The 23,227-nt window shown below is 52.8% G+C and overlaps 11 protein-coding genes across 11 annotated transcripts; 3 read left to right on the top strand and 8 right to left on the bottom strand.

The window, feature by feature from the left end:
- Positions 1-236: 236 nt before the first annotated feature.
- BU25DRAFT_453129 (uncharacterized protein) lies at positions 237-1,683 on the bottom strand (the record flags this gene model as incomplete). Its single annotated transcript, XM_033700066.1, has 3 exons — positions 237-474; positions 525-1,083; positions 1,134-1,683. 3 exons carry the CDS (start codon positions 1,681-1,683, stop codon positions 237-239), a joined length of 1,347 nt encoding a protein of 448 aa, XP_033567541.1.
- An 802-nt stretch (positions 1,684-2,485) lies between these two features.
- On the top strand, positions 2,486-4,634 carry BU25DRAFT_327504 (uncharacterized protein; the record flags this gene model as incomplete). Its single annotated transcript, XM_033699485.1, has 2 exons — positions 2,486-2,647; positions 2,721-4,634. The coding sequence occupies 2 exons, from the start codon at positions 2,486-2,488 to the stop codon at positions 4,632-4,634; spliced, it is 2,076 nt and encodes a 691-aa protein (XP_033567540.1).
- Positions 4,635-5,423: 789 nt separating this feature from the next.
- Positions 5,424-6,872, bottom strand: BU25DRAFT_4292 (uncharacterized protein). Its single transcript, XM_033699981.1, has 2 exons — positions 6,210-6,872; positions 5,424-6,135 (listed from the first exon to the last, which is right to left on the bottom strand). The coding sequence occupies exons 1-2, from the start codon at positions 6,549-6,551 to the stop codon at positions 5,449-5,451; spliced, it is 1,029 nt and encodes a 342-aa protein (XP_033567539.1). The 5' UTR covers positions 6,552-6,872; the 3' UTR covers positions 5,424-5,448.
- A 1,344-nt stretch (positions 6,873-8,216) lies between these two features.
- Positions 8,217-8,494, bottom strand: BU25DRAFT_405253 (uncharacterized protein). The gene has a single exon (XM_033699728.1). The coding sequence runs from the start codon at positions 8,479-8,481 to the stop codon at positions 8,224-8,226; it is 258 nt and encodes an 85-aa protein (XP_033567538.1). The 5' UTR covers positions 8,482-8,494; the 3' UTR covers positions 8,217-8,223.
- Positions 8,495-8,572: 78 nt separating this feature from the next.
- Positions 8,573-10,260, bottom strand: BU25DRAFT_4325 (S-adenosyl-L-methionine-dependent methyltransferase). Its single transcript, XM_033699982.1, has 2 exons — positions 9,791-10,260; positions 8,573-9,736 (listed from the first exon to the last, which is right to left on the bottom strand). Exons 1-2 carry the CDS (start codon positions 10,087-10,089, stop codon positions 8,755-8,757), a joined length of 1,281 nt encoding a protein of 426 aa, XP_033567537.1. The 5' UTR covers positions 10,090-10,260; the 3' UTR covers positions 8,573-8,754.
- BU25DRAFT_4287 (uncharacterized protein) lies at positions 10,089-11,593 on the bottom strand. The gene is made up of 2 exons (XM_033699980.1): positions 10,547-11,593; positions 10,089-10,492 (listed from the first exon to the last, which is right to left on the bottom strand). Exons 1-2 carry the CDS (start codon positions 11,333-11,335, stop codon positions 10,433-10,435), a joined length of 849 nt encoding a protein of 282 aa, XP_033567536.1. The 5' UTR covers positions 11,336-11,593; the 3' UTR covers positions 10,089-10,432.
- A 258-nt stretch (positions 11,594-11,851) lies between these two features.
- Positions 11,852-13,654, bottom strand: BU25DRAFT_328205 (uncharacterized protein; the record flags this gene model as incomplete). The annotated part of the gene is made up of 1 exon (XM_033699510.1): positions 11,852-13,654. One exon carries the CDS (start codon positions 13,652-13,654, stop codon positions 11,852-11,854), a length of 1,803 nt encoding a protein of 600 aa, XP_033567535.1.
- A 1,571-nt stretch (positions 13,655-15,225) lies between these two features.
- Positions 15,226-16,278, top strand: BU25DRAFT_426908 (uncharacterized protein; the record flags this gene model as incomplete). Its single annotated transcript, XM_033699945.1, has 1 exon — positions 15,226-16,278. One exon carries the CDS (start codon positions 15,226-15,228, stop codon positions 16,276-16,278), a length of 1,053 nt encoding a protein of 350 aa, XP_033567534.1.
- A 545-nt stretch (positions 16,279-16,823) lies between these two features.
- Positions 16,824-18,435, top strand: BU25DRAFT_327569 (MFS general substrate transporter; the record flags this gene model as incomplete). Its single annotated transcript, XM_033699489.1, has 3 exons — positions 16,824-17,606; positions 17,652-17,984; positions 18,031-18,435. 3 exons carry the CDS (start codon positions 16,824-16,826, stop codon positions 18,433-18,435), a joined length of 1,521 nt encoding a protein of 506 aa, XP_033567533.1.
- Positions 18,436-19,298: 863 nt separating this feature from the next.
- BU25DRAFT_380635 (sugar transporter STL1) lies at positions 19,299-21,712 on the bottom strand. Its single transcript, XM_033699639.1, has 3 exons — positions 21,159-21,712; positions 20,341-21,110; positions 19,299-20,291 (listed from the first exon to the last, which is right to left on the bottom strand). The coding sequence occupies exons 1-3, from the start codon at positions 21,247-21,249 to the stop codon at positions 19,512-19,514; spliced, it is 1,641 nt and encodes a 546-aa protein (XP_033567532.1). The 5' UTR covers positions 21,250-21,712; the 3' UTR covers positions 19,299-19,511.
- Positions 21,713-22,219: 507 nt separating this feature from the next.
- Positions 22,220-23,208, bottom strand: BU25DRAFT_4155 (uncharacterized protein). Its single transcript, XM_033699877.1, has one exon. The coding sequence runs from the start codon at positions 23,051-23,053 to the stop codon at positions 22,406-22,408; it is 648 nt and encodes a 215-aa protein (XP_033567531.1). The 5' UTR covers positions 23,054-23,208; the 3' UTR covers positions 22,220-22,405.
- Between the last annotated feature and the right edge of the window lie 19 nt (positions 23,209-23,227).

Here is a 23,227-nt window from a genome sequence, read left to right as displayed (position 1 = left end):
GCCTTCGATATGCTGTTGTATTGCTGGCGCAAGTGCTCTTGTAGTATTATTGAACCAACGTTCGCAATACATCGTGCATGCAAAATCTTTCGTAGAATACAAACCCCTCTGGCTCGCAGGCCAGCTTCGAAACTCCAAATATGCAGTCTGGCTAACAATGCCTACCCAAGCGCGTATTAGAACGCCATGAACTCCAATACATAACCTGCAAGCATCGCAGAGTTTGGCAGAGACGTTCACCGCCTGCCACCGCCCTGTCTTGCCTTGACTGTCTTCATGATATCTACATCCCTTCGTACGTTGTTGCCTTCGTTGAATGTGATATTGGCTCTCGGCGCAACGGTGTACGTCATACGACCAGTCTCCATGCGAGCACGCTGGAAGGAGCGCGGGACCTCCAGAGCTTTCTTCCTCTGGGCAGCTTGAGCGGCGGCCTGGCTGTTGGCGGCAGAGTTGCCAGTCGCAATCTTGCGTCTGCACATGTGTTAGCACCGTATGTGTAAGTGATATGTATGTGTACGTACGTAGGATCAAAGTCTGCCTGAGCGAACTCCTTCTTGCGGTAGTCGTCCGTGCGCCTGAGAATCGGGCGAGTCCAGTCTGTGAAGAGGCGCTCGGCTTGTCGCTTGATGGTCAACTCAGGGCGCTTGCTCTTAATGTAGAACATGATAACCTTGCCAATTCCAGACGCAACGAGAGTGTCCTTATTAATAGGTAGTTTGGCCAGCGCAGCAAAGAGCTCCTTCTGGATGTCGTATGCTGGCAGACTGCCATCGCTGAGGGGCTCGAGGAAGAAGCGTACTGCTTCCAGGATGTTGGACTCGGGATCTACGATAGACTCCTTGAGATTGCTCTTGTTCAGCAGGGCAACAACTTCTGGCAGAAGCTTTAGCTTGTGACGAGCAGGCTCGCCGCGCTTTCGGCCTTCGTTATCCGCCTCAGCTGCCTGGGCCATACGGCGGCGCATTTCCTCAATCTCTTGGTCGGCCATCTGCTCGAGGTCGATTCCATCCTTCTTGCGGCGGCGGGTCGAGCTGCTCTTGACGATGGCATCCATCTGGCGCTCGAGCGCGCGCTTTCGGCCTGTACATTTGTCAGTACCACCCTCCATATCTTGCCTTTGTTTGACGTACGCTCTTCGGGTGTGAGATTTGCCTCTGCCTCCTCGTCCGGGCTAGTACCGCGTATCCGGCCCTCCCTCTTGGATCTCTTGCTCTTCCTTTCACCTTCACCTAGGTCACCTCCCTCCTCGTCGCCATCCTTGTTCTTCTTGCGGCGCGGCTTGTCAGCGCGCTTCTTCTTTTTCTTGGGCTCGCCGCCCTCGCCTGCAGCTCGTTTCCTCTTGTGTACACCGATCTGCTTGACTGTGTCCTCGTCGATAGCGCGCTCTTCGATAGCGATGTTGCTGGCATCAAAGTCGCCGAACTGCTCATCGAGCTGGTCATCGTCTAGTGCTTCTGAGAGCGCAGACTCGTTGTCCGACAGCCCAGCCTCGATGTCGTCTTGGTCGGGCATCTCCTCCTTGTCTTCCGTTACCTCCATGTCCTGATAGGTTGTGGCATTGGTAGGGTTTGGCACCGAGTTCTCCTCGTCAATCTCAGGGCGCAGAGGGTCGTTGGGATCGTTGCCAGCCTCAGGCAGCGGCGAGTTGGAATGCGACTTGTTGAACTCGACGTCCTCCATGGCGAAGGTTGACTGCTGATCTTATATTGGGGTGATGTAAGGACAGGGACACGGCGCTTTCGGAGAAGACTTAGTCCGGAAAAAGCTGCGATCGCGTTGCTGGAGGAGAGAGACGTCAGACAAGGGCGATGATGTCTGCGTTGCGTGAAAGAAAGTTGCTGCTGAGCGCGACTGCCAATGACGCGCGGAGACACTATTCACCGAGGCTTGGCGCCGGGGAAGTGGCAGGCGCGGCCCAGCTGTGAAGACGCAAACTACGGTTCCTCCTCCTCACCAACCAACCTACGCTGACTTCTTACGTTGCAGCGCACACAAATTTCTTCCCCTCTCCATTTCTCTGATCCCTTACTTTTCCTCCACAACTTCTGTGACTAACTCTGCGCAACACGCGACACAGCACCTGCAGCCTTCGCAGCCGCTACACCCGTCATCAGCGGGTATTTACATCATACATACACTCTTATCGGGCGTGTCGTAACCGCACGCTACTTCGCATTTGTTGGCGAGTAGAGGAGGAAGGCACAGTGGATGGAGCTCAGTGGCTGGAGGAGAGCGAGTCTTGTCACTGTCCTGGCTGTCCTGGTGCAGTCTTCTTGCTGCAATACCCAGCGAGGTCATAGCTAGTAGCAACACAAACATCCTGTCATAACGTGTGTTCGAAAGAGAGGAAGCATTTGTTTGTTTTGTCTGCGACACCGGCCTGCTTGGATCGCCTTCTATCGACTATAAGGCATTCAGCGCGATTGCATTTCACGTCTAACCCTCACATCCCTTCCCAAAGCACACTTTTCCACTGCTCATCATGTCGTTGCCTGCTGCTGAGGTGGCCGCCGACTTTCGCGACGCTCTACAAGATCTGAGGATGAACAGCAGGCCAGAGATTAGCAATCTAACCCTCATCGCGAAGGAGAACACAGAGTATGCGCAGGCGATTTCGACTGAACTTGAGAACCACATCCGAACAGTAAGTTCATCGACATCACCATCGTCTACATGTCTTCTTCCGGTTGATTGCGCAAGTGACTAACAAACACCAGACTCGTCCAGAGTGGAAGCTCCCATCTCTCTACGTCCTCGATTCCATTGTCAAGAATGTCGGCACCCCGTACACTGTTTATCTCGGACGTAACCTCTACCGCACATTCATGGACGCGTACCTTGTAGTGGATCAGGCCACGCGTAAGGCAATGGAAGGTCTGCTAAGAACATGGAAGCAGTCCGTGCCTGAGTCGATGGAAACTCGTCCTGTCTTCCCTGCCAACGTCACCGGAGATATTGAGAATGCTGTCAACAAGATTCGTACAGTTGCCGCCCAGACACAGGTCCCACGACCGATGCATGCCCTTCCCGCACGACCACCTTCGAACGTGGCATGGAGAGACACATCAACACCACCACAGAATCTGCCTCGATACCCTGCTCCAAATGACCCTCGTCGACCAGCAGGTTTCCCACCAACTCCTCAATACGGTGCATCAATGCCTGTGGCTACACCACCCATGCCTTTCCAGCAGCAGTTCAATAGCCCTCAGCCAATGTCGTCGGTTGATCTAGCTGACCTAAAGGCCGAGCTCGCCCAGCTCGTTGCTACCACGCAGACCTCGTTTGCCCACAACCCTGCTGATAGAGACATCCAAACAAAGCTGCAGGCTCTTCTCTCACTCAAGCAGATTCTCGACACTCAAACGCTGCCACCACAGCAGCTAGAAGCTGTACGTAAGCAAGTTCGGTCTCTGGCGCCAACTCCAGCACCCTTGCCAGCATTTGCGCCCCCAACACCGCTACAAGGCTTCCCTCAGCATGGCATTCCGCCGGGCTTTCCTCCTGTCGGTGCTCTACCCGCGAGCGCACCGCCAAACATCGCACAACTACTGGCCGGCTTTAGGCCGCCCGTGCAAACAACACCACAGCCTGCGCCGACCCCGCAACCTCCAACATTCAACCTCGCTGATCTTCTGAAGCGCGTCTCGTCACCTACACAGTCATCGTCTGTACCAGCGCCCGCGCCATTTCAGCCTCCACCCTTCACCGGCTTCCCACCACCCATCACGACACCTGTTCCCGCCCCTGCAGCAGCAGTTCCTCCAGCAGCAGCGAACCCTACAGCGAACCTAGCAGCACTACTTGCACAGTTCAACAAGCCTGGAGCTGTACCACCTCCTGTGCCGGCCACACCAGTGCAGCCTATGGCAACTCCTCAGCTGCCTCCACAGTCAGCAAGTTCAGGGCCTGCGCCTGGCAGTGCGGAATGGTTGCTCGCTGCTCTAGGCGGTACGTCCAGAGGCACGCCGGCAAACGGCACTCCATTCGCCGCTCAGCCGATGGCAAGGCAGATCTCAGCGCCCACGAACGTTCTAAACGATATCGAGTTTACCACCGCATCCATGAAGAAACCTCGTCTCCACCTCATATCCCGCCTGTACGAGGTGAAGCCCAACATTTGCGCAACCTGCGGCCGCCGTTTCGAGAACACACCTGAGGGCAAGGAAAAGAAGGCCCGACACATGGACTGGCACTTCAAGGTCAAGGACCCCGACGCGGCCAAGCGTGGTGTGCATCGCAGTTGGTACATGTCAGAGAAAGACTGGATTGATTACCGCGAAGTGGATGAGACAACACCCGCCACCAATGCCGCGACGACGAACAGCGTTGCAAAGCCCAAGAGGCAGGCGAAGGATCGCTACGTGCTTGTTCCTCAAGACCCAGCACTACAGCATGCGCCTTGCCCTATCTGCCAGGAGAAGTTCGAGACGCAGTGGAACGTCGACGCGAATGACTTTGTCTGGATGGACGCACTACAAGTTGGCGGCAAGATCTATCATGCGACCTGCTTTGAAGAGTACAGTAAGGGTGCTGGTATACCGATGCCGAGCACACCTGACTCGGTCCTGGGGAAGAGGAAGGCCGAGAATGGTGTGGGGGTTGAGGGGAAGAAGGTTAGGTCTTTCTGAGCACATGTAGATAAGATCATGGAGGTTGTCAAGACGGGGATGCATAGCGTAGCGTTGGATCTTGTTTGTCGAATTACCGCGTGTGTACAGCCGGTCAATATGTTCTAGGCAGGTCGTGTATATAAATAGTTTGCACCTCAATACCAATCGTCAATCCCACTTCTTTTAGCCACCACTTTTGACAAGTTTCGAAAAAGCCCTACAATAATTTACTAGGTGTATCAAAGGTTGATCATACTACAAGGGCTTCCTTCTAGAAAAACCGGTTCCTCAAATTCATCTTCGGCCTTCTCGTCGAGACAATTATCCTTATTACGCATGTTGGAGGTGTCAAAAATGCTCAGCCTTAGTTTCATGTCCAAAGTGGACTGGCTGTGCTCGTATGTGAGCTGCCGTGGGACACACCAGCTCCCATTCATTTGGTACAGGTACTCTCCCAACCTCTATCTCTCTTTCTTATCACAGCGATCAATATGCCGGTCAATGATTTTTAAAAAAAAACCCCCCCCCCCGCACCAACGATTTTGATGGACCCCACTTTCTAAAATGGGCCTGATACTCACACAGTGGCTTCTTGGCTGCTCTCAGGCGAGTAAACTTGATGCATGTTCGTGGATTCTCTGCACAATTCTTCTAAATAAGTCACGACTCACGGCTGCACGAAATGTTCGACCTGCGATTTTATGTTTGAAGTTTTCCAAACGCAGTTGAGTGGCTCAACCTGTATTGAATCTTCCGTATTGTGTTTTCCAAGCATCATGTAGACGGCCACAATTCCAAACATGCGGCTCAGCCTCACCCTCTGAATATCTTGTTAAGCCCTCGCCCGGGGCCTGAGCCTCAACCTCCCCGTCCCTTCGTCCTCACCTCTCTCTGCCTTTAGTTGAGCCTCAACGATCCGCCCGATATTCCCTCCAGCCTTCGTCACACCACCTCTCAGTAACTCCCCCACAATCCTCCCCTTTATCACCGTCTCTTCAACCACACCCTCGACATGCTCCGGTCCCACCCTCCCATACCATATCCCACTCCCCCTCAACGCATTCCCCTCCAAACTCGGAGGTAGGTATATAATGACATTGCCAGCGTACTTGTGCCCTCCAATATGACTGATTTGCGCGACTTCTGCTTCTATCCCCCTCTTTTCGAATTCTTTGCGGAAAGAGCTTTGCAGAATGGGACCGAGGATGCCGCACCGTTGATCGCGGCCGCCGTGTCCGCAAATCAGTATTGTAGGCTTGGTGATGGGTTCGGGCGTGGGTAGGAGAGTGGCTTTCGATGTGTCGCGTGTTAAGGCGGCTTTTTGGGTGGGCGAGAGGCCATCGTGCATGGGGTGTAGCTTTGGAGCTTTGAGGTATGCAGTTGCGAATGCGGAGAAGGCAGTTGGGGTGTGCGGTATCGCGTTTATGCGCTGGAAGCTTGGCAATAGGTATGCTGTTGTGGAGTTGGGAGTTTCAGTCGCCGGTAATGAACTCGCAGTAATCAAGACGTTGGTGAACGGCTGCATCAGGTTAGCATGGCATGCTCAGATGTTCTATACCACAGCTTCCTTGAGCTCGAAGGGGGCTTACAAACATCAAACGCCTCGCCTCCCTTCCCTATCACGCCCTTCAGTCCTTTCACGAAATCCGCTGTGGCGCCCTCGTCGTCCTCAAGGTTGCTCGTCCAATCCTCTTTCCCTGTGCACAAGAGCACCTGCTCAGTATACGGCGCCATGGTATTAAGCAGTGGTGTCTTGCGGTCAATGTCGAGGTTGGAAGGCGCGGGGGCGCATGCGCATGTTGGCGATGGGCATGATTCTGTGTAGGATATGGACTGGATGGGCGCTTGGAAGCGTGAAATCGTGGTCGAGTATGACCGAAGAGCACGTATACAAGGTGCTCGAGCCTTTGACAGGTGTAACAAAGCCACAGACATGGTGTGGTGTTAGAGTTTGGAAGTTGAGTTGAAAGTCTGGGGAAATTATCAGATGCTCGGAAGGCTTCCGCGATGTGATGACGCGCATTGAGCTCGGAGGTATCGGAGAAGACGGCTCGGCTTTCGGTCGTCGTCGCACAAGCACGTCTTTGGAAGATATGCTGACTTCCTCGAGGTCAAGCTCGTAGAGGTCACCTTGTAACGTGACTATGTCGGCATGTTATAGGCCAGGTTGCACGAGGCATTTAGGACGGGAACCAGATCACATGTCTACGTTTGACCACTGTTCATTCTCTTCAAACATCTCAGACCCTATCTATCCAAGGATTACTTTCCTCTATACAGATCCAGCTTCTAGCCAGGCTAGCTCAGGAACCTGGCCAATGGCTGCTCTCTCATAGTAGCCTCTCTCGCTCATTTTTAAGAGCAAGATGTTGTAATATCCACGTGCGAACGATCCTTGTAGTACTTGCTAAAAACATTGCCTCTCAAAGGACCCTCAACGTCGCAGTTGAGTCCAAAGTTATCAAAAGCACTCACGCACGGCAGCCCTCGGTACTCTGAAATCGATATGAACGCGTATTTATCGGTCAGCCTGGGACCAAGGGATGTTCCACTTAATAAGAGTATGCTAGCCGATCCATGTCCATGTATTCATCGAAGTCTGCGATCTGGAACAGAAACACCGGACAATGTGTGACTATCAACATGCTCGGCTTCGAATGTGGCGAATCCTGGACCCGGAACTGTGTCGGCCTCAGAAACGGAAAGGTTCGATATGCCGCACAGAGCGAAAGGTACAGTGTACGGTTTGGTGCTTCCGACCTTATGTCCTGTGTTTCGCTCTTTCACAAACGTTGATGCTTATTCCGAAGTTACGTACCAATGGTGCGCCCTCAAAGAAGTAATAGCGTACACCATCAGTCCCATCCGGCCCACGACCAGCTCGGGAGGTAATTGCTCGAATCGGTTGCATAAGCTCGCTGAAGTGCTGGTGTCGTGCTTGTCCAGAACAAAGCCTTATGCAGCAAGCGAAGGTAAGCCTGCTGCGAATTGCCATTCCCACTCTTTCCCCAGGCTACCAACGACGCCCGCAAAATCATCGAGAAGATTGCCAGAATGAGACGTAATCTTCTTGCTGTATTGCTCAACAAGATCCGTGTATGCGCCGTATACCTCCCACAACGAAAGGTTGGCATTACCAACCACCGAAGTCCTACTCGTAGAGTACGGAACGGTCTTCGCTCCGAGTAGCTTGCTAATACTGGAAAGAAATCTGCTCGTTCGGGAAATAGAAACACCTTCAAGAGACAACATCTCCCTGAAAGGTCCGGGCTCTGGGTTCCTGAATCGATGTCTCGCACGCGCTGGCAGGATCGGATCGACATCGACTACTTGCATACCCGGTAGTGTTGAAGAGGGGATCAAATAGTCCGCGGTTGAGACTGCGGAGCGACTTTTGTACGGCTTTGCTCCTGCGGTGTCATCAGGCGCGAAGCCGAGCCATCACAGTGGCCTGAGAAGGAGGAGATAGCGGTCCGTGAGCCTACAGCTGTCGTAGTCAGGTCAATGCGTTCGCTCGCATTACATTCCCATACCCAGGCCGAACAGCACGCCAGAAACGATCACTGCGATGACCATCTTGCCGACAGGTCGTTCAGCGGAACCTGCTTCAGATGCTGCCTGCATAGGCTGGTGTTCTGCAAAGGCGTAGGAAGCAACTGTATCTGGAGCTGCAAAGGGTTTCTGAGCTGGATGGTCCTCCCGGGGCAAATCCTGTGCCCCTGTCAGTGGGATGCAGCAGAGCACAGGAACTGCAGGTACGCACCTCCAAGCTAAGGGTTGTGCGCATCTCAGGGTCCACTAGCGCCAATGTGCAAGCTGCAAGGAACACCATCAAAACGGCGTAGGGATGCCAGGGAGAACGCATGTTTGCTCAAAATTATGTTCAGGGGCTTTTCGGGTCGAGCGTGCGATCCTGCAGATGCATGAGGGTCCCGACCATCAAGTACCCCGGATCTTCGCGGCCCCCTCCCTGCGTCAGCCTGCATCTGACAAGTGCTGACAGACCTTGGTCCTTGTACGACGTGCGCGTGACAGGCACGCATCAGTGTTGGCGATGAAAGCACATGACGTGCGAGGCCGAATGCATCCAATCACGGCTCTAACGTACACTAAGCGTCCGTACGGTGCTGTTCGCCATTCAAGCGGGTTCACGCCAACGTGTCTTAGGGGTACGCCAGCGCGTCGGGGGCTTTCCGCGTTGATCTCCCATATGCCGTTTCCACATGAATCGTGGCATTGCATTGAAGTTGACTTCGTTGCTTTGATAGTAGGATGGAGGCCAGTAGGAATTGGATGACGTCTCTTCCGGTGCGTCTTGTAGGAGTTCTGGTGGCTTTGGTGAGCTGCTTTTGCCGAGCCAAGAGCCTCCTTCGCTGCGCCAACATACGACAGAGCGAGCATTGCCTTCGCCGTAGACATGAAACCCATCTTCATTCGTGGGCTGGCTTGAAGAGACGTCTGGTTCGTCCCTCCAGATCTCGATGCCATCAAATACGTCTAGCTTCTGCGCAAGCTGTGCGACTCGAAGCGCCTGCTCAAGGTCTGCAACTTCCAAGAGAACGATCTTTGCCTCAACTTCTTCTGCAATCTTCAGGAGTCGTGGGTAGAACATGTCTCCTTGCTGCCGGTCGTCAAACTTCGACTTTGGTGGAGGTACAAGCGCCAGCTTTGGCTCGAAACCGCGGACCGATCGCGTTGTGGTCTTCCAGTAAGCCGAAGGCGAGATATACGGTGGATTCGAAATGAGTATGTCCCAGAATGGCGCCCATTTGTTATGGTTCAACATACTTCTCACAGGTAACGGTGCTCCTATGGTCAGGTCTCCGAATGGATCTGCGAGGACATCTGCTTTCGCAAAGTTTGTCATGCCAGCTCTTGCTTGTATGATTCTCTCGTTTTTGAGTAAATTGTAGTGCGCAAGGCCTATGCTCTTGTCTGAGATGTCGATACCGACGATGCGCAGATCGAAGTCCTTTCGATTCGAAGTGAATTCATGGCGGAAGAGTAGTGGGATGCAACCTGTGCCAGTGCAGAGGTCCAGGACACGTAGTTCAGCGGGCAGGTTTGGCGCAGTTCGAACAAGTTTGGCCAGATGTGTGACTGAAGCTGCCGTGTCTTGTCTATTCATGTAATAAGTCTTTGTGCCTTCCTGCGTGCAACCAAGCGCATCTTACCTCGGTATAAGTACCCCAGGCCTGCACTTAATCTCCAGATCTCCAAAGTATTCTGTGCCCAGTAGATATTGCAATGGCTTCCCTTTCGCTCTTTCCCTGACCAGTTGACCCAGTAATGCGCCCTTAACCAGCGTGTCTCTTTTCGCGCGACGCGCTTTCGCAACTTTCTCGACGTGTTCGCGGAGCCATCGCAGCTCGTTCTGGGCGGTGTGAAGGTCGCGGCAGGGTGCAAGGAGAGCGGGGAGGAACGCGTCTATCGTGCGCGCTTTGCGGAGGAGCGCTGTTGGTATGCGTGGCATGATTTCTGCAGATTCATATTGGTGTTTGGGGAAGGCAGTCACTAGCGCGAAGATGGAATCCACAAGTTCGGTTGGTGCCGGTGATGGCTTCGCACAGCAACAAGGTACGAAAGAATGATCTGCATCAGGAAGCTGTCAACGTCATAAATTCGGACATCATTCTTTGACTGTTCACGTTATATCACTGACTTGCGTGATCTGGTTATCGACTTCCGCACTTATGCCTATGATCTCCATATCCACAGCCATACCAGATGCACCTGAGCGGCGTAGTGACACCTGAATACCTATGGCCATACAAAGAACACTGGGCTTCAGCGCGACAAGGTTACATCAAAGTCGTTCATCGACCGTGGTAAACTGGATGTCCTCGGGTCCAGCCCTTCGGTCGGCAGAGATGCCACTGTCTTTTATTAGCAAAAGAATGTACTCGAATGACGATCATGGAAATACTAACCGTATCAGTCTCGGAGGTATTCTGACTGCCTCCAGACATACTCTGATCAATACTGGCATACACCGTCCAGCCGTATTCCTCCAATGTCCCCAGCATGGTAAGCAACAACTCCCTAGCCCTCATCGTCTCTTTCCCAGTCGGAGACCAGGGATAGCCGTGCAATTTGATCTCCTCGATGCCAGGCGCGTACTGGCTTACCTTGCTCACCCACTCTTGCCCCAGCCTAGCCGGTAGCGCCTGGCACACCTCAGGACCCGCGTCAACGAGACGAATTCTGTCGCTTCGAGAGAAGCTGATACTGCACCAATCGCACGGTGCCGGCGCAGGGGACTGATAGCGGAAGAGGAGCGTGTCTTTGTCGTTGGGGCTCTTGCTCACGTCTGTGTTCAGACTGAGAATCCAGCCCATACTGTGCAGTGTACCCAGTAGCGCAGCGATGAGGCGACGCGCTTCCATCGCATCAGAGCCCATGGCGGACCAGGGGTAGCCTGAGAGTTTGAACTCTTGCGAATTGCCGTACATGCCTTCACGCTGGATGCCGCCTCGCCAGACGCTGAGTATCGTGTTGCGGCATTGGTCCACTATCTGGGGTGGGAAGTGCAGGAAGCGCAAGTCATCTGTTGAGTGCATGGACATTGATGCGAAGTGCGTTTGGAATGGTGGAGGTGCTTGGTAGGATGATGCCGATGCATAGGCGGGCGCAGGTGCAGATGCTTGTTGTTGGTAGCCATCGAAGGATGGTCTCTTCTCATCTCGACCGTGAGCCTTTTCGCGCAGTCTGTCGAACATGTTGCCTGAAAGTTTCTGTCGATGTGTCGAACGGAAGTTGTTGTGATAGCTTGACGATTCAAGTGATAATTATAGAGGGGCTCTTCTACGCCGGCGCGGGTCGCCTTATGTACTTTCTGCAGACCATCGTATTCGCGATAAAACTTCAGATACAGCCTCGAAGATGTAATTTCTTTCGTTGCTTGTTTGGGCAGAAACGATGGCCAAGAGCACGATTTAAGGAATCGTGAATGAGGCGCAGTTGCCCTAGGGCGCTAGTGTCTGATGTCATCTTCCTTTCGAGCAATCAACACCAACGAAACTGCCAGATAACACCGAGGGTATGTGTGTCAGCAGCTCAAGTGGAGCTTTCACTTACATAGTTAATATCGGTTGTCGACGGCTGCATCAAGATACACCATCTATAACAAATCCATTCCCAATCGCAAGCAACCACAACTTCTCTCATGACATGTACTTTGTCCTTGCGGTTGAGTCGCCAGACACGTGCAAATTCATTATTTTCAGATTCACTCTTTATCCACCATATTCGCCAGATGGCCACTTCCCCTTCTTATGCCCCTTTTCACTGCGCTGGAAGAGAACCTTGATCCGCCTGGGTTCGCCATTCGGCATATCCTCATAGCCATATATGATCTTCCTGTAACGCAACTTTGGATGATCTTTGATCTTTTCTCCGCTCATGGCCGTGAGCCCTGGCTCATCTCCAATTTCTTCAAGGACAGGTTTCAAGAGCATTGCGGTGCTGAAGAAGCTTGCATCTCGAACGATAGCGCGGTTTGCCCTTGCGAGCAGATAACACAAGGCCCCGAATTGAATTAACCCTATCGCGGCCAGAATGCTCGATAAGTATCGCCAACTGACATTTAGCCGCTGACTGTCCTTGTTGCAGACCTCATGGTTGATGGTGATGTTGTGCCGGATGCCATGATCATCGAATGCAGCTATTGCACCAATCGTGAAACGCATGATAATATCCTGGACCTTGGCGGTGTCGACAAGTTCCCTGGGAGACCACGGCGTACCTTGAGGATACGCACGAAATTGTAGGTCTGATATACCAGATTGAGTAACTCCTGTCCAGCCGATTGCACCAGCAGCAAGCTGAGCAAATGTATCATTGCTGTAGATGCGCTGATCGTTGACATCGATGCCGGTATGGTTTATTCCTTCTGTATTACAGATTGAATGTACAGTGTTCTTGCATCTCCATAAGGAGGTCTTTGTGACGGCTTTATTGTCCGCATCTTCTTCGTCTTCATACTGGAAGACGTCGATGGTTGAACACCGGGGGGCACAGCTTTTCTTATGCGATATATATGTGATCATACCGTACCCGTTCAATGGTATAGAGACGTTATCCCAGCTTTCTGTTCCTCGTACTCTGGCGACGACGTGTCGGGCTGGCTTGGCTTGGATGGGCCCCTGGATGTCATACTCGTCACAGGTCGCCCTAGTCTGTATGCAACGATCACTTTGCTTGTAGTCGCTGTACAGGGAGTTTGGGTTCCGATAGAAGAAACGGTATTCGTAGGAAGAGTTGTCCAAGGCCTTGTATACTGGAGTTCCTGGCAGCTTCGAGAGTTCCGTGTGTGATTCGTTTGCAGGAAACCATGGCCATGACTGAGCGTCCATGCCGTACGTCCAGGCTGTAATCTGGGGGCTCACATTGTCTGGATTGTCAACCCAGCCTGATAAATCCGCCACGGCCACTTGGCCATACTTCGTGAGCTGACATTCATACGGCTGCATCGGCCAGAACAAGCTAAGTGAAGCGACCAGAACCTGACTCCCGATGTTGACAAGCAGCCACACCGCACATGCGTACACGTACCAATGGTTCGTTCCAGGGTTCATGTCTACATAATTTCGGGGCTTGCCTATAAGCCACTTCCGTTTGCGCAAGCTCGGCAAGGACAGAACCATTAGCTTAACAACATTGGTCAACTCATCAATTCCCAAGATGAGATCGAATGCCTCCATCGACACGTGTCGTTTAGTGAGTATCGCCCAGCGAAGGATGACGGCGTATCGCCTAAGCGAGGATAGAAGATTGAGGCCCAGGCAAATCGAGATCGCGATAGTAAGAGCGTTGAAGATCCGAACGTCGTATACAGACAGTGCGAGAGGGTGGCTGAAGCCTTCCCAGGCTTTCAGACAGATGCAGAGTATACCGCCAAAGAAAACGGTGACCATAAGCTTGATCGTCCCAACCTTGACAAGTTTCACCCAGGAATCCATACGATCGTAAACTTTTGAATGTCGGCGATTGTGGCCACGACGTTGGCTGAGCAAAGATTGGCCATCGTCCGCGTCCATCTCCAGTCTTGCTGTCGCTGATGAATAATTCTCATTTCGGTCGTTCCTGGAGAAGTCGTTCAAGAAATCCGCGGAAGGAGAAAAAGTCGATGACCCTGGAGTCCCGAAGCCGTGCAATGCGACATCAGGCGAGTGAGGTGTGGTGGGTTGATTGAAGCGAGGAAGTGGGGAAGCATCTGGTCTCAAACTGGTGTCTGATATAGTGGGAGATGGAGATCGACTCATGTTGGTCGAAGAGCTGGTTGCGCCGCGGACATATAACGTATGTCGATGGATGGACGAACAAATGCGTGGTAATGGGAACTGAGATCGGCGTGTAATACCCACTTTAATCTGAATGCGCAAAGTCGATGCTTACGGGATGGCACAAGGCTGTGATTTCACACCACGGCCGGTGTGGATGCTCTGACAAGACCCGGTCCCATGTGTTCTACAAAGTTGTGCAGGGTAAGCCACCGCAAGCATGGGTGTACGCAGCCATAGGCTGGGCGAACATGGGACGGGCCGCTAATAGGCTAAGGTTAGCACCAACAAAGCGACTGACGGCATAGACGAGGCAGAGCGTGAGAACTATGCTAACAATTTAAAATCGATGGATGAGTGCCCAGCCATCATCTGGGGCGGTAAGGCTCACAAACGATTCAGTACTGCCTATGAAGCCGCGGTAGTTGGAAAACGGGCGGCTTGTGGGCAGCACGCGATCAGGCTGAACGCCACAACGCAAAAGGCCCCCAAAGATCCATGCTCTTCTCGTTGCATACGGCATAAGCCTCAGCCTGATGGACTGACAGCGATGTTGGGGGTCGCGAATCCTGCCAACAGTGATGTCGTAACTAGGCAAATCCGCACTTCTGAGTGATACGTTGAGCACTGCGGGTGGTCTGTTGTAGCTGTTTTGTTGATGCTCTGAGCAGTCAGGACTTATGATCTTCGATTAGTTGGAGTCCAGCAGTAATTGTAGGCTCAGCATTGGTCTACAAACAGCAGCGGCCTACCCTACTTTAGCAACAGATGCCTCCAATGCATTCACATAGCCTGGTTACACATGCAGGCGAGATTCGCTTCGTGACGAGCATCCAAGCTGTGTTGCGGAAGAGGTCATCTGCTGATGGATTGTCGAGCATAGTGGGGGCCAGAACAGCAATATAACGTAGACGCTCCAGACCTATACATAGTGCTGAGATACACAGACTGCCGGTAGCCGATAAGACTTGACAATCTACGAGCCTGGTCGTCGTCTGCATGTTCCAGATATGACAGACTCCACGAAGACCTCACGTTCTCTGATGCTAGCTCTGGTTAGAAGCTCCTCAAGGCCCCCTCTTCGTTCTGGTCCGTCACGATTGAGCCACAGGAGAGCAGAACAGCATCTTGAGATTGTTCCTCGAGGGTGGGTGTCATTCGATCACATGTGTTCGGTGTGTGAAGAAAGTGATGTCGGCCGGGCTGATCGAGGTATGCTCAACCTAGCGCGTGGAGCTTGGGCCACCACGAATTCAAGTTTCCCCAGCTCCGGAGAATGCCGGCGTCATCCTCGAGACACCTTTATACATTCGCCTTGCATATTCGCTATGTCCTGGGTCAAGCGGCGGGCTGGTCCCCTGATCGTCCTCGGAACATCTGCAGCTGGCGGCGCTGCGTATCGCTTCTTCGGTCCCTCGAAATCGTCCGATGCGTCGCTCAACCCTCACACGTTCACGCCGTACACACTCGTCGACAAACAACCTGTATCCTCAACCAACGCTATATTCACGTTACGAAATGCCAATGGCGCACCAGACTCACAGAGTGTGAAGGAGGTGGAGAAGCGCAGCGTGTGGAGCGTGCAAGTAAAGCAGCCGCAATTGCAGATTGCACGCGCCTACACACCACTGCCTCATACGACCGATGGCAGGAAGGACGAAAATGCACCTCAGGACATGAGGCTTTTGATACGACAAGAAACTGGAGGAGAGGTGTCAACATATTTGCACAGATTGCCAGAGAAAGCAACAATAGAACTTCGCGGCCCAAACGCTGAGTTTGAGTTGCCTCGCAATGTCAAGGAGGTCATATTCCTGGCAGGAGGGACAGGCATCGCACCGGCTATGCAGGTTGCGCAGGCTCTGAGCAGGAGAACAGGCAGTAAAATGCATATCTTGTGGGCAAACAGGCGGCGAGAAGAATGTATAGGCGGTGTCAGCGACGACCAAGGAACCCCGAGCACCTCACAAAATCGGTTGGGGTGGTGGAAGAGCGTTCTCATTGGCTCCAGCGAGACTGCGACGTTGGTTGGGCTCTCGAAAGACGACCCAACTGAAAGTGAAACACCTCAGGACAAAGGCCTCATTGTGAAAGAGCTGGACGCGCTCAAGGCGAACAACACGGTTGCAACACATGGGTTGAAGGTTCAATATTATGTCGACGAAGAGAAGAGTTTTATCCAACCCGACGACGTCACAAAGAGGATGGCTAGCACATCGCAAGAGAAGGGATCGAAACTCATCATAGTTTCTGGTCCTGATGGCTTTATCGAACATTGGGCTGGCAGGAAACTTTGGGCTGATGGCCGGGAAGTCCAAGGCCCACTTGGAGGTGTGTTAAAAGGAATAGATCTAGGGGACTGGAAGGTCTTCAAGCTGTAAAAGTACGTGTACGTTACCAGAATGATACCCATGTTCGCACCTTCTTCCATCAACAGCGCCCTTACTCCCGCTCGTGCAAGATCCCATATATATGACGTCACTTCAGGCCACGCGATCTCAACAACGAGGGCACTTCCGAAGAACGAAATAGAAAAACACTGCGACTCAATTGCGTGCCGTCGCAAAACATTGCCATTTGCGAAGGGATCCAGTCCGCAAAACAGCACTCACCGAATCCGGCTTAGCAAGGGTCAGGGTGCGGCGCGACTTCCGTACCTGAATAATCAAGGCTGCTCATACTTTCACTTGGCTCTCAAAGCTTCACTACTTAATTGTATTACTGCCGAGCTCCGCAAACATGTCATAAATTTGCACCGCCTCGACTCGTCGCACCACCACTCCCGCCACCGAAGATGGCTACCGATCCTGAGCTTGGCAGTCGTCCATCAACACCAACCAGCAACCGCGACGAGAAAGATCCCAATGCGCGACCAGCATGCTTCAAGTCGACACTCCAAGAATGTCTGTTTGTACTGTCAGTCACAATGGCAGTGGCCATGACAAGTGTTCTCACCGGATCGATCACGGTTATGAGCTCTTTCGCAGCAAAAGACCTGGGCATGACTAATGCACAAATCACTTGGATGAACGCTGCATGCTCGCTGTCGGCCGGTGCGCTGCTTCTCTTCTTTGGCAGCATCGCCGATCTTTTTGGCCGCAAGTCTATGTTCATTGGATCGATGTGCCTCTTCTCCATCGTCTGTCTGGGTACTGCTTTCGCAAAGGACGGCATTACAATCGATGTCCTCTGCGGCGTCCTAGGTATCTTCTCAGCATCCGCTGTTCCACCGGCGCAAGGCATACTCGGTACGATTTACGACAGGCCGAGTCCTCGTAAGAACAAAGCCTTCGGTTGCTTCAGCGCTGGTAACCCGCTTGGCTTCGTTTTCGGAACTATTTTGTCCGGACTCTTCACTCAGATCTTCAATTGGAGGGCTGGTTTCTTCCTAATCGCAATTACATACTTCGTCACCTCGATCGTCGCGGCATTGACAGTGCCTGTGGATACAATGCCGAAACAGAAGTTCGACCAGGAGACGCTGAAGAAGTTGGACCTACCGGGTACAGGTATGACTATTGCCGGTATTGGAATGTTCTGCGCAGCCCTCAGTTTGGCGGGTGACGCACCGGACGGCTGGAAGACGCCACATGTACTAATTCTGTTGATCCTCGGTCTACTGTTGATTGCTGCGTTCGTTGTGTGGGAGCTCAGGTATCCCTACGCTATTGTTGATATGAACGTCTTCAAAGACCGGGACTTCTCCTTAGTAAGTATGCAAATGAAACTTCAGTGCGCTCACTAACTGGCATAGCTACTGCTCATCCTGTCGTTCGGCTTCCTCGGCTTCCCAGTATTCTCGTTCTGGCTGGCGCTCTACTTCCAGACCGAGCTCGGCTACAACGCCCTCATGACCGGTGTGCATATGCTACCCATGGTCGTAGTGGGTTTGCTTGCGAACGCCATCGCCGCATTAATCCAACACAAAGTCTCCAACAAGCGAATTATGGGCATCGGTGCGTGGGCGTACGTGGCCGCGTTCATTCTCGCTGCTGTACAACGATACGGCGACTCGTATTGGGCTTTCTCGTTCCCTGCTTTGTGTCTGTGTGTAATCGGAGCGGACTTCGAGTTCATTGTCGCCAATGTAAGTGCTCGGTGTATCTGACGCTTCTTGTTGCTAACGTCAGTAGATGTACGTTCTCTCCTCAATGCCCGCGAACAAGCAGTCGATAGCAGGCTCGCTGCTCCAGACTCTGACTCGACTCTGTACCGCCGTCGGCTATGGTATTGCTACCGCCATCTTCGATGCTGTCGAAAGAAACCCGCCGAAGTCTGGATATTATGCGAACAATGTGGTCGCACCGTTTGCCGCCGTGTTCTGGTTCGCCCTCGGCGTTTCCTTTATTGGCGTGCTCTTCGTCCCCTTCCTTCGCATCACCACTCAGGGCCACAAGGGCGACACAGGGCGTGTAAAGCAGGATGGCATCGAGGACCACGTTGACAGGGCTATAGCCCTCGATGATGGCCACGCTGTCGCTGCCCTGAGCGAGAATAACAGGCATATCGATGGTGGAGCAAACCCAAAGGTATCTTGAGTTTTGCCTACACTGTAGAGATTGGTCAGCCACATATAAACATAGAAAAACGAAGCACACAGACAGAAATCTAATGTCTGACCTCAACAAGAGAATAGAACTAAAATGTACAAGCCATCACTCCTCTACCATCACCACAAAGCAGTGCTCCGGCAGAGCATCGTATCAGCATCGCTCTCTCCTCGCAAATCACCCCCCACCCCCAGTTCCCACAGTAACCCCATTAAGTCTAGCGAAGTAATGAATAGCCCTATTTGGCCTTTTTGCGGTCGAAGGATCCTCGTTACGACTTTTGCGTGCCTGCTGGCGAACCCGAAGAAACCCGCGAAAAGAACATCGAAAGTTTCGTGCTTCTCAAACCTTTGGCATGACCAGTCATCTAGGCCCAGCTGCCTGCTGATAGCTGCGTGGTCGGTCTAAGCTCACGCGTGGTCATGCCTGGACGGCGAGAGATCCCAAAGTGGACGCTACAACGGTCCAACAGTGCCCATGGGGGTTTGCGAGGAGAGGGTGGGTTTGTTCTTGCGCGCGAACGGCAGACGAGTATGGTATGGGGGACTCGGTGTGGGTGTTCGGTGCGCTGGGTGGAGGGGAGGGAAGGAAGATGTGCGCTGGGAGCGGATGAAAGGGGGACTTACCTGTTGATTATCGTGGGCACTCTGCGCTCATTTCAGCCGCGCCAATGTGAAAAGCGAGATGTCTGTGACTGGATGTATTCTGCAGTTTCGGCTTTGGGTGCTTAATGTACCAGACGAGTGCCGTGATGAAGAAGTCGTGCGCGATGAGAGGTCTTGTTTTTGGAGCGCTGTGAGTCAGATACGTTTACAACAAAAAGGGGAGTAAGATTAGTTGGACTGATGATAATCGTTATTCATTGTACAAGTTCGGGTCGCGCTACCGAAGACAGTAACATGACGTGAGTCACCCCAGAGCCAATAACAAGCACGTTCACCAGGCAGAAGCAAACCAGCCAGGAAGCACATCATGGCTTACATTGTGCCTGGTTGACGTTATGCCTGTTACATCGGTATGCGCCTGAGTTGCGACGCTCGTTGTCTCAAGCGCATGAACCTCTCCTAGATTCCACTACCATTTCCAACCTTCTCATTATGCACCCTGTTATTCTTCTCCATACCCAGTACACCCGGTGATGTACCAGTGACTGAACTCCTCCTCCTCTCAGCATCTCTCGCTTCCTCAGTGTCGTTGTAGTCGATGAGCAAGTTACCGCGCCTATCAAAGCGGTGCGGCAGATCTTTTGCGATCTGGACGCAGTTGAACGGGTTCGTGGTCTTGTGGAAGATCTCATCCATCTCCTCGAGCGAACGGCCGGCGGTCTCAGGAAAGAAAAGGTACACGCTAGGTACCATAGCGGCGTTAATAACAGCGAAAATGATGTATGTTCGCCACTGAATATTGGCAAAAGCAACAGGCGTCACCATCACGACCATGAAGTTGAAAGCCCAGTTAGCCGTGGTGGCAATGGCGTTGGCAGGGGCACGGATCGAGAGGGGTGTGATTTCAGCGGGATAGAGCCAGGTCATGCCCAGCCATCCGATGGCGAAGAAGGAGTTGAAGACAAAGAGCATGACGGTTGCGAGCAGAGCGCAGGACTTATTGTCGACGTTGCTGGTGGCTCCCGCGAGGATAGCCATGGTTGCACTCATACCAACAGCACCGAATAGCATCAATGCGCGGCGTCCGAATCTTTCGATGGTGAAGATGGCGATCCAGGAAGCGATCCAGTACTCCGTTCCGTTACAAGCAGCGAGCAGACGACTCAAGAAAGGCGAGAGACCGAGTGATCCTTCGAAGATAGTCGCTGCGTAGTAGGTGACCAAATTGATTCCAGAGATCTGGCATAGGTTAGCGCATCTTCTACGGGGTGTAATTGTGGACACTTACCTGCTGGAACATCTGGTTGACGTAGGCAAGCGCCGTACGGTGGAAGTTCCTGTTGCGGTTGTTCTTAAAGCACTCTCTGAATCCTCCTCGTGACATCTCGAACACAACATCCTTCACTGCCTGTAATTCTGCAACGATCTTCTTGTCCTCCATCGGGAGATCGCTCAGGGCGGCCAAGACCTCCCACGCCTCATCATCTCGTCCTTTCAAGACAAGCCAACGGGGAGACTCGGGTAATCCAGGAATCAACGCAAGAATGAAGACTGCGAGAATGATCTGGAAACCGATGGGGAAGCGCCAGGCGATGGAGCTCGGCTCGAGGAACGAGAATCCCAGGTCAAGCCAGTAACTCAACATAACACCGAAGACAATGAGTGAGCCCTCGATCATGACCATCTGTCCTCGCCTGTGGGGTTTGGAGGTCTCAGACTGCCATGTGGGAACCGTGCTGGTGTTCATGCCATTGCCAAAACCGGTGATCCAACGCCCAACAATGAGCTGAGCGAGGCCGAACGATGCGGTCTGTATCGCAGCACCAATGATCATGATGATGCTGCCGATGAAAATTGTCTTCTTGCGTCCAAGCATATTACCAAGCCAGATGGTCGCAACAGCACCGAAGAAACATCCGAGAGTGTAGGCGCCCACCGTAATTGCTTGGATGGTTGCTGTATGGCTTGCATCGCCGCCAGGTGGGTTAAGAGTGTCGATCTCAGGGAAGTATCTCACGAAAGAGCCCAATGTGAGCAGACCGCCCATAACACCTTGATCTGAACGCACAGTGAGCGACTGGAAGAGCTGCATTAGAACGAACGTACCATAACCAAAGAGAGCGAAATCAGTACCCGCGACAATGGCAATAGCAATGTTGAGCTTGGTACCCGTGAGACCGTAAAACTTCTTGCCCATACTGATATCGATACGCGTCTCAGCGCATGTACAAGAACCAAGACAAATTACAAGAGACAGTCAAGCCCCAGCCAAGCCTTGAAAGCAAAGTAAGTGCAACGGCAAGGGCAGAAGGAGTGCTGTCCGGCCTTATGAACCATCGCCCTTCAACCATCTTCCCAACAATGTAACCAAGTCCGTCCTCACATCCAATTCCACTAGCGCGCAATTGTCTTGTGGCACCCGTAAGCCACGGGCATCCTTCAGGCTGTGGAGAGCGATGACGTCGGTCGCTGAGCCGCGCTGTGGAGTGCGGGGATCAGCGCATCATTTGGGGATGGTGCAGAGGTGGAGATCGAGAACGCTGCAGGGCGAGATCCGTGATTTGCTCCTCCACAACGGCCGTGCTGCATGCTGGCCGGGAACTTGAGACGCATTGCCGGATTGAGTAGTTCCGGGGTCGCGTGAGGTTGATGAATCTTCGGCTCTTCTCTTGAGACGCATCGTGTCGAGGCGGAGCAGCGATGGAGTCAAGCTTGTGCCGGGTTAGTTCAAGCCGCAGAAGGCCCGCCGGCGTATGAGCGTGTTGCTTGTCAATGTTTCTTGGTTTTCCCGGGTATGTTTACTGAAATTTACATCACCAAAGAGAGATCAACAGAAGGGTCACTGTTGTCAAGCCATGGCGCTGGAAGACAGCGAGCGCCGTTGGATTCGTACTTCCCAGGCACTTGGTACTCTTCAGGAACTTCCACGAGGTGTTCCAACGTTGCGCGACAAGCATGGAGAGTGGAGACATGACTTCTAGGCTTGACAAACTCGGAACGTCTTGGGCCTAACGCTTATCCGAACAACACGACTTTTCCCGCCTCATGTACCAGTGCGTTCACCGCACCCGTGAACCCTTCTGCGCGAATTACCGAAAGTGGAGATGCCGCATCACTCAAGCCTCCTGTGTCGAGAACGCGGACATCCGGATATCCAATTCCTCACCATTCACGCGAGGACCTCCAAGACTTTTGTCTGCTACCAACAAATCGACACTGTTGACTTCAAACAATGATGAATCGGAAGCGAGCCTCACAATGATAACATACTCACAACACACAGATTCGGAACCAAGCTCACACAGTCACTATGTCAATTCACCTCATCACTAGAAACACCGCCTAATAGCAGCTCACCACTCCAGCTTCTCACGGTTCCTCCTCTCCGCTCCCCGTCTGGGGTTTCCCATCTCCATCCCCTTGCTCAACAACCCATATCCCTTATAAATCTCTTTCTCAACGGCATACCCTTCAACTTCCTCGGGGAATATCATCCATTGATCAGTTGCCCTTCCCAGGTACTCGCTGCTCGGGTCCTCGCTTCTCCGCTCAACCTCTGAGCCCATCTGTTCGCCTTTCTCAGCTACGGCCTTCTTTCTCTCATACTCGCGCTCCCTCCTGCGACGTTCTATCCGCGATCGGATTGCAAGATGAGCTTTACAAAACGGGAAGGAAGGAGCAGGTAAGGTGTACACAGAGCCTCCAACCCCGACGCCTTCGAGGAAGTCGCAGTCCGCTGGCTCTGGGACACAATTGATGGGCAACACTGCGGTGCAGAGGTCGAGATGGCGAGAGTCTACTTTGTCGGCCGGTAAGGTTGAACTGTATTGATGAGGTCCGCCAGGCTTTAGTGAGGACACTTGCTCAGCAGTAGGAACCTCACCAGTCGGATCCGGATTACAGTTCGGAAGAGTGAGCACTTCCGTCTTGGACACCACTCCCGGGCTGGACAAGAGCGAGTCTGCACGTTTGTGCGTGTGAGATGGTGGAGTCGTCTGCATTGTGGAATGAGTATGGGTAGGCCAAGTGCAGCTTGGGAAGTGTAGGTTGAAGTATTGTTAGCCGCTGATAGGGGGGTAATGGATGGTATGAACAGGGTGTGGGACACTGTGCACACACTTCGTCAACATGGTGAGTTGCGAGGTTGGTCGCTGGTGATGAGCTGCGGATACCCG

Source organism: Macroventuria anomochaeta (genome assembly GCF_010093625.1).
Source record: "Macroventuria anomochaeta strain CBS 525.71 unplaced genomic scaffold BU25scaffold_1, whole genome shotgun sequence".
Lineage (NCBI taxonomy): Eukaryota > Fungi > Ascomycota > Dothideomycetes > Pleosporales > Didymellaceae > Macroventuria > Macroventuria anomochaeta.
The sequence above is the reverse complement of the archived record's forward strand: the minus strand, read 5'-3'. Positions and strand labels throughout refer to the sequence as shown.